This window comes from Dromaius novaehollandiae, chromosome Z (genome assembly GCF_036370855.1).
Source record: "Dromaius novaehollandiae isolate bDroNov1 chromosome Z, bDroNov1.hap1, whole genome shotgun sequence".
In the NCBI taxonomy this organism is placed as follows: domain Eukaryota; kingdom Metazoa; phylum Chordata; class Aves; order Casuariiformes; family Dromaiidae; genus Dromaius; species Dromaius novaehollandiae.
In genome coordinates this window covers 49,888,478-49,901,207 of record NC_088132.1, presented here as the reverse complement: position 1 = coordinate 49,901,207, position 12,730 = coordinate 49,888,478, and the positions used below count along the sequence as shown (strand labels likewise).

Sequence of the window (12,730 nt, the reverse complement as noted above, 5' to 3'; positions counted from 1 at the left end):
ATTTGCATTTATTAATGATGACTTAGCATTAAAATTGTTCTTACTTTTCTCAGTCTTAACCTCTAGTCTCTTTAAGCACAGAGCAGCGGAAACTCAGTGAGTACTACTTTAGGTGAGTGGTCTAAAATAAGAAGCTCCAATGAGCTTTGTTTCTCCACATTTTTTTCAGGTTAGTGTATGCTTAGAACCTTATCATCTAATTCAGTAAAAGAAAAATACAGTGTAAAGAAATCCTCACACAACTATATGTGACCACTGGTCAAAGTTGTTCCTAAACTGCTGCTTGAAGAAGGTGATCACAAAGAATTTCAAAAATCTGTGAAAGACTTTAGGAAATAAGGCAATGGAGAAGTCACACTTACCAACTCTACGAATGCAAGTCCACCATAACTGTGAGCAACAAAAAACACATTCTCTGCTGCTGACTGGGAAATAAAATGGTCCCACACATAAACTGCATGTTCTTCAGGAGATCCATTATCCTGCAGAAAAATTTACATTTGTGACATGTTTTCTTTTAAAAACTGGCAATTGTATCCAAAGGCAACATGTTCCTGTATGTTAACATGTTGTTAAAACAAACCTCAAATGAATTTACTCTAGTGTCAAAAAATGAATAGATTCATTTGTCTAAATAAAGGAAACCTAAGATTGTAATTTAAAGGCGCAAAACGATCGCTTTCTTCTTGCTTATTTTAAAAAATACAACAAAAATTATGCATCTGCAAAATTTTGTCTAAATACCATGTTGCCAATTCAGCCTAACAGAGGCATTCAAAAAAAATTATAAGCCACTACGCCGATTTTCATATTTTCAGCAATTCTTTGTCAAATATTTGTTTGCTGATCGTTTGTTTAAAGTAGTTAGATCTTAGTACGATAAAGAGATAAAAGTAAACAGGAACTATATCAATACAATTCCAATCTTTGGATTTTTTTGCATATTTTTCCAGTGCCTGTATACATCAATGGAATATTGTCCAACACAAATATGCCAAAGATTAAAATTATGGCAGTTATAATTACTTTTTAAAGTACTAATTGTTAGCTTGTGACTATAGATTATAAGATATAGTGTAGACAAAATACCTCTTGATTGCTTACATAGTAGCCATTACTTTGGAGTCTCAGAGTTTGGGGAGTGCTATTTCTCTGCCATTAATTTCCTTTGAGACTATGAGAAAGCCCTGCTCCCCTCTGTGTTTTACTCATTTCTCTGATTGTCTATGCCCTCACTACAAATCTGTGAAGTCTCAGATGACAAGGATAAGATGCTCCTTAGCTCCTACGGCCCAACGTGACACCGGGATGCCACACCTGTGTAATACCACACTGCGGCTCTTTCTAGCTCCAGAGCTTTTATGCCAGGAAGAGTTTATCAGTGAATGAAGCCTGGTTTCCTAGAATTTGCATCCCTTTCCCCTTTGCTCTGCCCCACTAACTTCATGTCCCTCGATGACAGCGACCCAGACAACAGAAGCCTCATTTCCTTGGTGAAAAGTGAGTACATACCAGCAAAAGCAACTGACAATCAAAAGATGATAATTACATTGTAAAAATTATTGTAACTTTATCAAGGACACTGAAGCAATTCTGTATCTTAGTCCTATTCTGAAACATAACTTGGGGGATTTAAGACACATCTACTGGGTGTCTGAAATCAATGGAAAGATAGACACATATAACTTGGTGGATTTAGGCTTTTACTTCTGTTTTCATGCCCAGTTTCCTATATAAGAGAGATATGCCTACAAATCTTTGTGGATCTGTACCTAAAGCTTTTAAAACAATTACATGCTTTTGAGATTCTTTCCTCTACTGTAGCAGCAATTAAAACATATTTAGCAAATTTGCTACAAGCAGAGAAGATATTCTTAATGCTGGACAGATTCTGCTCTTGATTACAATGTATCATAATCTTAACTTACTATATCAACTATTGTAAATCACCTTAGCACGAGGGAGGGCTCATTTTCTGTCTTTTGACTGTGTTCTGAAATTTGACTGTAGAGATAGAAGACTCCTCCCTCTTCTGAGGAAAGAGGGAAGTTTTTCAAAAGAAATTTCATAAGGAAAATAAGATTAGCAGACTAAGATAAACCTAAAGGACAACTTGAACTTCTTAAGGAAAGTGATGTATTTTAATTAGGGTACCTGTGGAAAAGACACATTAAAACACAAGGAGATTTTCTAATGACTAGTTTAACTAAAAGATTTATCTGAGTCAAATATGCAGACAATACTTGTTCTTAATTAATAACGGTTGCAATTAATTCTTGTAAGAACAATTTTTATAAAGGTGCCTAACCCTGGTTTAAAGTTCTGACAAAAAGGAAAGGTTGCTTCTGGTTAATGTTTTGTCTCCAGGTATTTTGTATTCATTATTTCATATGCTGCTGAGAAAAGCCCCCAATCTTAGGATTTCCACAAGACTAAGACAGCAGCAAGAAGCTTCTAAAAAATTCAGAAATTCAGTTCAAGAAGAGCTTCTACCAACTAAAGCATGACCAGTGGTCTAGTAAACCAAATCGTTAACTGCACAGCTCCACAGTCCAGTTCAAAGACTCAATTTGATTCCATAAAAGCAGAAAGAAATGAACTAAAACAAGTTACATATAGACTATAACTACCATTTCTTTTATTATTGGTGAAAAAGCATAATATAAAATGGCAGGATAAACTGTATTGTCATATATACTCTGCTAAACACTGAACAAGGTAAAAGATGTACATATGTGTGAGAAGAAGGTTGGAGGAGTAATGTATGTTTAAAAGAAAAACTCCTTCTTCATAGCATCCACGTAATTTTTCCTTGTAACAAGCTTCTGTTTTAAACAACTTTGGTGGAGAATAAACCAATGCTGTGTCCATACAGGAAACAGCTGGCTATGTACGCGGGCACAGCAGGCTGCAGAATAATGCAGGTCTCTCCAGGATTTGGAATTACGCCGGGTCCATAAGGACCCAGGGATTAGCCGCATCTGTCCAGCCCTGCTTAAATTATGATGCTGAATACTGCAGTTTTAATATGAAAGGTGACAGTTTCAGGCAGCACTTGCTCTCCTTCTTTTCATTGCAGCTAAACACAATGCACTTGTATGCCACCTTGTTAAATTCTTTGATAAAGTGGAGGCCTCTTGGTCATGCTTTACATAACTATCGCTTTGACTGCAGAAAAAGGAAGGGAGAAGTCACGTTATATACCTCAGAAGGCAGCTGAGGCTTAATGCATTTTCATTTGAGAAATAGATTGAGATAGAAAGGTGCGAGGAAAGCTGAACTAAAATTTCCAAGTGCTTGAAACTGGTCATCTGAAACTGGTAATTCTATGCCTAAATAAGTAGTTTGATTTTCAGAGGTGCTGAAGTCAACAGCTGTGGGTCCTCATCACTCTGAAAATCTGATAATTTATTCAGAGCTCTAAATACACTTTAGGTAGCTATCCTGAGGCATCCATCTTGGAAAATTTTGTCTCCAAAGTATGATTATGAAAAATATGTGATTTTTTAAAAATTTATTTTCTTCTTCTAAGACATTCAATTGATCTGTAGTTGCTTCATGTAGATTTTACATTTTGTCTCTACTGACTTATCTGCAGCAGATTTTTTTAATCTTTCAATTTAAAATAAGGTCTTTAGTGCATTTTATGTTGAGTTTGGCCTATTTCTTATAAATTATGCTGAGACTCATTGAATAAAGATTCTGCAGACTCATGCAAGTTTGAATAATTGTATGAAGCCTGCTTGCAAAGAAGGGAGGATATTTTGTTTTTTGAATATTTCTCATCTTGGTCTTATTGTTTGAAATTAGAAGAAACTTACTCAGATGAAAGAAGGTATTTCTGCAAAACTCTCTGTTATGTATCATTACAAATTAAAGTTTAAAAAAATTAAGATCCCTGTTAAGTGAAAAGGCCTCTCTGTGATGTTTAACCAACACGAAGAAGCCTGAAAACAGGTTAAGTGCTTGGCAGCTACGGAGCAGGCAGACTCCTGCACCTGCGAGCGCTCTGCCTTGCTCAGGTGGGGAATGGAGTAAATTCCCTGAGTACAAATGATTTAATCTCTGCATGTGTTCCCATTATGAAAAACCTTACATGGTTCCATTATATCAGTATAATATGGTTCCATAATATCAGTAAGATTTACCATTCAAGTCACTGATAAATGAAAAGACATCCATGTCTTTTTCTTAATAACTATTGAATTTTAGTACTTTTTGCAGATGAAAATAGAATGAATACACCTTGTTCGCTGTCAGTGACTACCAACACTATGGAGACTATCAGATATTGAACAGCTGTCATACTTGCATGCAGCAAAGTCCACTGCAGATTACCTGAGAGATAAATGTGGTTAAAATCATTTAATGGAAGTAATTCAGAGGTATTTTAGGTTGCTTATGTTATATTTATTCCTTTCCCTGCATGCTAGAGGAGGCGCACATTTCAGGAACTAGCTATAAAAGGGGCATCCATAAAATTAATATGGAATATAAGTAGCCACACATTAGGTTCTGGTTCAGTTAATGACAGGTGCACAACAGTACTTGCAAAGATGCTCCGGCCATGTGGAACTATTTCTTTTTAATGAGAAATGATCATCTAGTGTTTGTAAATAGAATGAAAATTTATTTTGTGTGGTAGAAATGAGCATTTGCAAATACTGCTTTGAGAATGCATTTCCTTTTCTAGGGATAAATGGCTTTCTGTTTTTTTGCAATATCTTTTAAACACTATTAACTAATACAAAAAAGTGCTCACTTTGTAAACCAAATAGCTATTGCTCAAAAATGATCATAAATGGTTAATATGGAACTTTTCATCTTAATATCAAAAGCCTAATCAAATAGTTTGATACTACAGTCCATGGAAATAATATGACAATGATTAATAAAATCATGTTTCTCATATATATGAAGCCATTTAATATCCCAGTGCCAGAACCTCTGCTACAGCTGTGAGCTGCCTAAAGCAACAGATTGAGGTAAGAGTCGGGAAAGAGGCCGCTGCTCTCTGATCTGCTCAGCCTTGACTCAAGTTCTGGCACAGGCTGGAAAAGTCTTGGGCTGCCCTAACCTACACCAGCTGGGCTCAGTTTCAAAGGGACCTTCAACGAAGAATAACTGGCATGCAGTAAGGCTCTTTCCTTTCCTCCTCTGCCCCTCATAAATGTCACACGCTTCGATGGCACAAGCTGTCTGTGCTGGTTTCAGGCTAGTAGAGGACTTCTTGGGGTCAGGGGCACATGCAGCTGGCAAGGTTCTAGGTCTCTTACACAGCATTGCAGTGGTGCAAAGGGACCACAAGCAAGGGAGAAAGTCCTGCCCTCTAATCTCTCTCAAAAATTTCTACTACACCTCAGAGTCCTTGTCTTCAGAAATTTTTCTCTTTGTTACCTTTCTATCCATTTTTGGCCTGGTATTTTCCTCATTCCTGTCAAGCCTACAAAGCTCACTAGCCAACTACTATATTGTCTCAGAGTCTACAACACATTAATTAACACACACTGTTATAAAATGACACACCTAATCTTTCCTGCTTCAGAGAAAGTTTTGACTGTGAGAAAATTCACCTGCAGTTTAAAAATTCTGGCTGTAATGATATCTAAGTCCATGAAAAAACAAATGATTCTGGGTAAATTCTCAGGTGAAAAAAAAAACACCAGAGTAAGAAACCACAGATTTTGGTTTGTCATTTTTTCCAATATTGCTAGTGTACAAATTGAAAGGTATATAACATCTTAATGACTCAAGCCATTAGGAATACACAGATAAGCAGTGTGCATACAGTGAATACACTGTTATGTTCTGTTGCATTCAAAAAACAGGTTGAATTTACTAATGTAATATCACAGTCATTAATTGTCAAATACCAAGCTGAAGTGATGCAGCAACCAAAGCCTTATCAACTATGCCAGATTCTAACAACTGCACATTGCAAGGTCTGCAGTTATGATGGATTACCTGAGTTGATAACACATGGAATTATCTAAACAACATTTGCATATTTGTGTAATTATTTCCTAAGGTTAATTAGCTCCTGCAAAGCAGCTTGCCCTTTGAGACTGCTTACTGTGACAGGTTCGCATATTTCCTGTTTCAATGCCAAATTTTACATTTTTCTTTTTTTTAAACTAACCTGTTGCTGGAAAGTTACAGATGGGGCAGGAGCTCAAGGCTTTCAGCTATTATTGACTTCACTGGGTCAGAGAAGCTCAAACCCCATCCTAAACTTCTAATCAGTCTCAGCACTCACATCAGAGAAAATCAAATTAGTTTTAGGCTTAGGTGACAGCTCTTTCCTTTTTACATCGAGATTTTTTTTTAATCAAGAAACTTGAGTCACATTTTTTGCAGTAAAAACTGAAATACATACATATAGAGAAATATGCCATACAACTGAATAGCTTTTTAACAATTTACCTGAAGGTGGTTTCTATAATTACCTTTTATCACAGCAAAACAAACTCTCTTTCTCACTCTATGAGCTGTAAACAAGTAAGGTACATGTGTTAAATACAGGAGAACAGAACTGCACGCTAGCTCAGTGGCAGTTATAAGGAAGGTGCAGATCTCCTGTTTCCAGTTGTTTGTTGTAAATGTCAGAGAACGATCCTTCCCTACAGGCAGGACCATTTCATTTGTGTACAGTTCCTCCCATTGCTTCAGTAAGATTTGGGACAGATAAACCTTTGCAAAGAACAATTCTTAAGAACATTAAATAAAAAATAATATGTAACAAATATAATATAAAAATGTAATCTAGAAAAGTAGCACTTTTTCATTAAACAATCCAGGATGAAATAGAGTTTTCAGTGGAGACTGGTTAACACTGATATCTTCTGTACAAAAAATTACTCTGCACCTTTAAAAGAAAATCAGATGTTTAAAAGTCTGAAATGAATAGCTAAGGGATACAGTCTGTTCCCTACTGGTATACAATCCTTGATTATCACAGTCTGACTCACAGCAGCATCACATTTTGCAGCACCCTTATGTAATGAATGCCATAAAAACTTAGGGGCTTTCCCTGGAAACATTCTTCGACTAGGAAGCAAGGTTTGAAAAACGAGTTTATATCTATACATGTATATTCAAACCACAATGCAAGGGTGGAAATGTTGAAGACAAATGAAAGGGGAAGATTTGAATCCATGTTACTGCTGAGGTAGGATTTTTGATGTTCTGGCCTAATTAAGTGCCCAATAAGTCAGGGTGAACTCTGCCATTCACTTTAGTACCAGCAGAGTTAAAAACAACTTTTCAGTCCTTTCAAAAACCCAATAACCCACAGTTAAGCATTTCAAGTTTGCCATCACTAAGAATCCCTGCTTTTTCCTGTCTTCATATTCCTGCTCACAGTTCTTGTGTTCCTCTTCATATCCTCACATCACTGCATTCCCTTTTTCTCTGTGCTTGCATCTATACTTTACTCCTCTTTAAGCTTTAACCTTTCTGTCCTTTCACGACTGTCAAATTCAAGAAGGTGAAATCAAGTCTCCTTTGCTCCTTCTATAGCACCATCTCCTGCTTTGGTGTAGCCCTTTTTCTAACCATTTTCCTCTTTTTTTCTGTCCTGAATAGCAAGTCCTCTTACAAGTACTAAACTATGCTTATCAACTGCTGCATTTTCCTCACTCCTTTTACAAATGTTTGTCTTATATAAGACAACAACTCCTTGTTATTTTCATTTTATTTGAAGTTATGCCACCCACTGATGCCTAATGAACAAGAATTGACCCCCACCAACTAAATGCCCTCTCTGTTTATTAAATAAGATTCTCCCCCAATACACTGTGTCATGAAATGGGCAATAGAAACCAATTGCATACAGTCCACCCGCAGTCATCGACCAAGTCAGGATCTGCTCACCAGAGGGAGGAGATGACAGCAGCCACCTCACAGCCTCACCACAAAGAGGTGTCTAGAGAGACCCTCTAGAGAAGGCTTTCTCTAAAGAGAAAGTGGTGAGGCCATGTAGCCAAGAAAGATCCTCATCCGTGGAAGCACTTCAGTTTTCTGACATAAAGAATTAAAACACCTCCAAAGCCTCATGCAGCACAAGGTCTAAGGGCCTGCAAATGAAAGACAGCTCTGACAGACGCTGAAAACTGGCTAACGTGATTTTTTTCAAAGATGCAAGCTATGGTCTTATAACCAAAGAGGGGGAAAGTAAGGCAAGGATAGAACCTGAGAATAGGTAAAAGGGGCAAGGAGGACCCCATATTACTATTTTTCTGCAGCATGAGGATCTGAAGACAAAACTTTAAAGTGTCTAGCTCAGGCCACTTAACAAAATTTAAACTCTAACAGAGAACTTCTGGTGTATTTCGGAAGTATCCTATCTTCCTGAAATTCTTTTTAAGGAACTGGTTACCTTTTTAACCAAAATTATTCTTTGAATTATTTTCTGAAATACCTTTTTAACCAAACAGTTGAGAAAATCCTTGTTACAGATATTTCAGAACTGCCTCCCTCCTTGGCCCTACAGGTGATCTGAAAGAAAAAGAAATTGTACTTACAGTTGGTATATAATTTCAGCTTTACTTACAGAATAGCTATCACTAGTCTGTATGCTACATATATGCAGATATACATATGTGAATATGGATTAGCACTTGTAGAACTCTTCAAGAAATGGATTTTCAGGAAGGACAGCAATTGGACCATCTCTGTAATGGGGCTAGCCCAGGTATATGAGGCAAGACGAAAGAAGGCTGGAGAAGAAAGACGACAAAGGTAACAAAGTCCAGGTAGTCTCAGTGGCAAAGCAGACAGGACTGGAGGAGAAAACACAGGTGCAAAAGTGAAGGTGGAAACAAGTTTGTAACAAATCTTAAATCTGACAGCACACATCTAAAATTCAGTATAGTATGTGCTGCTGGTAGCACTCAGAAAAAAGAATAAAAAAGACTGAACACTGGGTCAAGGCAGTAATGTTGGTTGCTGCATCCTGAATTGAATGGAATGGAGACTATGTGAGAGAAAAGAGAGAGCCAGAAAGGGGAACATAAAAAATGTAAACCACCAACAGTTTGGCCTTGAAAGTTTGAATGGATGACAAATTTCATTCCTCCCTTCTTCTATGGGCCCTCTACAGATTTTATTTGCATATTTTGCTACATTAAAACAACAAAACCTAGCAGGATTTGATCAGCTATGTATGTGGCAGACTGGGTTCATGGTCACCAAAGTTTGGGGTGGCTCTGTGCAAACAAAGAACACTGAATTTGCAAAAGTTCAACACTAAAATAATGTAAATTGAATGTTTATGAATGATGTTATTTGTTATTCAACAACTGTGTTCATATGCATTCAGACACAGTCACATTGTATTTTCCCTTACCTGACCTTAGCAGGGATTAAACCAAGAGCCTTTGGGTGTGAAAATGTAAGCCTCTTCCATTTATCTCATAGGAATAACTGGGAAAATAAAATGACTACATCATCTTTTTTAAGGGCAACCTCTAAGAAGGGAGAAAGATATATACTCTAGCAGTAACAGCTGCTTTTGAGACAGATGTAGATACCAGGTATCACAATAGCTAAGTCCGGCAGAGTGCAATATAGCAAATACAAATAGCACAGCCTAGCTTTTTACTTGGCACACACCTTCTGAAAACAGTATGGCAAAGTGACTTAAGGTTGGGTGTTTCACATCACAGACCTCAGTCTTATTTCTGGTTCTATTTGAGGTGGTCCTGTGTAATTTCTTGAATGTTTTACTTGTGAAGTGGGCCAGTGATGGAAGTGTTCCCAACATTGCTTATGAAACCCTAATAAAAAAAGCTGTTATGTGTACACAGTCAGAAGTAGAAAGGAAGACTACAAATCTCAGGTACTGCAGTTAAATATACATTCTATTAAGTTATAGACTGGTCCCACCTCCAAAACGCCTGACAATTTATCCGCAAGGCAGACAATTTTGACAGACCTGCTAAACAAGTAAGTATTGCATGAAACGTGTAATACCTGGCATATCTAATAGCCAAATAAAAATGTAAAACAAAAATGTATTTAGCAGACTGAGAAAGTATTTAAAATGTCACCATCCACAGAATGCTGATGAAGAGATGGCTCGGGAGGAAACAGCGATATCCACACTTTGCTATGAAGTGAATTGTGATCTCAGTTTAAAATGGCAAGTTTTAGCTAATTCAAGACTGAAGAACGTCTATAGCCCAGTCTTCCTGACTCCCGAAGGAAAGGTGTCAGATAAACAGAAAAGCTATTGTTTAAGACATAAAGGGAAAGCAAGATTATTTTAACAATGAATAACTACATATTTATATGGAGAGATACAACAAAAATCTTCTTTCAAAACAAAATGATAAATAGCAGTACAGTGGAAAATAGATGTGTCCTTAGGTTTCCAGGAGTTGGAGAGTTCACTGGATGAATCACAGATTATACTCCAAAACCGTCTGCCTTTTATTTCCTACCAAAATGCCAAGATTCACTCTACCGTAAATATAACACCCCCAAAGGTTTCAGCGAGTAGCAATGTTTTACTTCAAATAAAGAAGTCTGCGTGTGTGTTCCATCCTAATGTGTCTATGAGCCCACATGTTACGCCCTGTGCTTCTACAGTTCATACATAATATTGTCAATCAGTAACAAACTGACTGAGCAGAAACTGGATTTGAGTTCCTATCTTTGCCAACATCAGCAGTTAACTTCTTTTTTTCACATTTCGTATTTGGCCCCTCCCTTAGAACCTTAGGGCCCATGTTCTCCCCAATTCCCACCACAATTACAATCCACCACTACTTCAAATTGTGCCCCACTTTTCCCACTTCAGACGTAAGCTGGGCTTTCCCTGGTGATGGTGGTCAGGAAATAAAATTCAGAGATATGCTATATATATGTGAGAATGAAGGGAACTTGGATCCTAATCTCCCTTTGGGCAGTACGAGGGAGTTACTTTTCCCCTTTATATCCAGCTTTATTACACACAAGAAACAGAATGAAGCAACTGATTTTGAGCCAGAAAAGAGAGTTTTCCTCAGCTAAGAGCTCAACTAATATAGTTCCTAATCAATAACCTAGAGTTACTTCTGAATTAAAAAAGAAAAAAACAAAAAACAAATGAACAAAAACCTCTCTCCTCTCTTTTCTAAGGACTTTCCCAAAGCGCTTGTATCACCTCTGCTTGGCAAGGAACAAACGGAGCCTGGAATTCAAGCCTTCTTCTCCACCCTCGAGGCCAAAGGAGCTGCCTCCAGCCCTAATTCATATTATCTCAACAGGCCAACAACGACTTGAAATCATGGAGGGAAACTGTCGGTGCCTACAGCTCTTATTCACAGAGGTGCCAGTGGTCTCAGCTGCATTAATGCCTCACTGACCTAACAATACACTTCAGTTTTGGCAAGTGCAGATCTTCGTTAGGAGGCCCTTTGATCGTTGCCACGTCAGGACCTCTCAGATGCTGCAAGCAGATGAGCATGTTTAGAAAGTTCTCATCACAGGTGAAATTTCTTAGCTTTGCACTTAAAGAAAATATAAAACACTGCAAGTTTAGCTCAAGTTCTGTGTAAAAATAAACAAACAGCCTTTTATAAAGAGCTCCTTGATGCTCTGCTGCTGACTGGGAGTAAAGAATCTTAATGCCTCTTGCAGAGAAACGGTAACATTCTGCTTGTGACATGGGAATACAAGATATGCCACAAAGGAGCAGATCTGCAATCCATCTCCTTCCTGTATCTCTATCAGCGGCCAAACTTAATGCTTCGAAACTGCTTACAATAAACTCTGCAATCTGTGCAATGTGCAATGTGATACAGCAGCCGTTGTAATAACTGAAGGGCAAGCAAGAGATCCCTTCCAAATCCTGCAGGTGATCAGCTTACACCCTGAAGCATGAGTGCTGGTATTTCTTATAACTCCCTCATCTAGCTAATGAAGCAGCAAATGGTATTCGTGCTGTTAAATCTGCAGTGATTCCATGCAACAAAGACTATCTTACTCCTTCTATATTGTGAATATTTTCTGTTGTAAGATTTTTCTGTTCACATTTTTTGAATCACCTATCTCTCTAGTTTTTTATTCTGAAATTCAGGGAATGAAAAATTTTCCCCACATACTTTATAAACTTGAAGGGGCTTGCTGTTTATAAAGTAATAACTAGATCTCAGGCTAAAATAATTAAATCTTACATGTTATTATAGCAACATCTTCCTGGTTAAAGTATCTGCTTGTCAGCCATATTAAGACAACTTTGTCAGCCTGTTATCCCAGTTTGGATTTTCCTGTTATTACTTCTGCTAGAGTCTGCAGCTGCATGTACTGTCATCACCACCCAACTGTCTTCTAGTAAAGTGCAGGAAAGGAGACAGAAAAGAATTAAAAAACAGTGATAATCTGTTTCTCAGTTGCTCTGAATTGTCATCTCCAGCAAAAGTTTGTTTGTTTTTTTTAAGAATCTGTTTGGGACTTCAGTTAGGGTCTCCACAAATCCGTAAGTGACCTCTTCTATTTTTTTAAAATGATCCGTTGTTCCTTATCAAGCTGGAGCATAGACAGTTAAAAAAGCCTTTCTTCACAACAGATCTTGTCCCTAAGTATGTGCAGTATCTTGTTTTGTTTATATTGTTTCCAAATTGACAGATGTGGTAAAAGTTGCCTAAGCTAATTATCTTAACATTAAGACAAAAATGTACACACAAATATGACTTTTTTTTTTTTTTTTTAGTTTGGGGACAAGAACATTGCTGACTCACAGAGAGGA

At 37.4% G+C, this 12,730-nt stretch overlaps 1 protein-coding gene across 6 annotated transcripts in view; it reads right to left on the bottom strand.

The window, feature by feature from the left end:
• Positions 1-12,730, bottom strand: part of LOC112992054 (cotranscriptional regulator ARB2A homolog) — a 274,848-nt gene that overhangs the window by 118,308 nt on the left and 143,810 nt on the right. For 5 of the 6 annotated variants that reach the window (XM_064501473.1, XM_064501474.1, XM_064501469.1 and 2 more), the window contains one exon: positions 363-482. The exons of the other annotated variant lie outside the window; for it this stretch is intronic. In XM_064501473.1, coding sequence (XP_064357543.1) covers positions 363-482 — 120 coding nt within the window. The remainder of the gene's footprint in view (positions 1-362; positions 483-12,730) is intronic. 6 annotated transcript variants of the gene reach the window in all.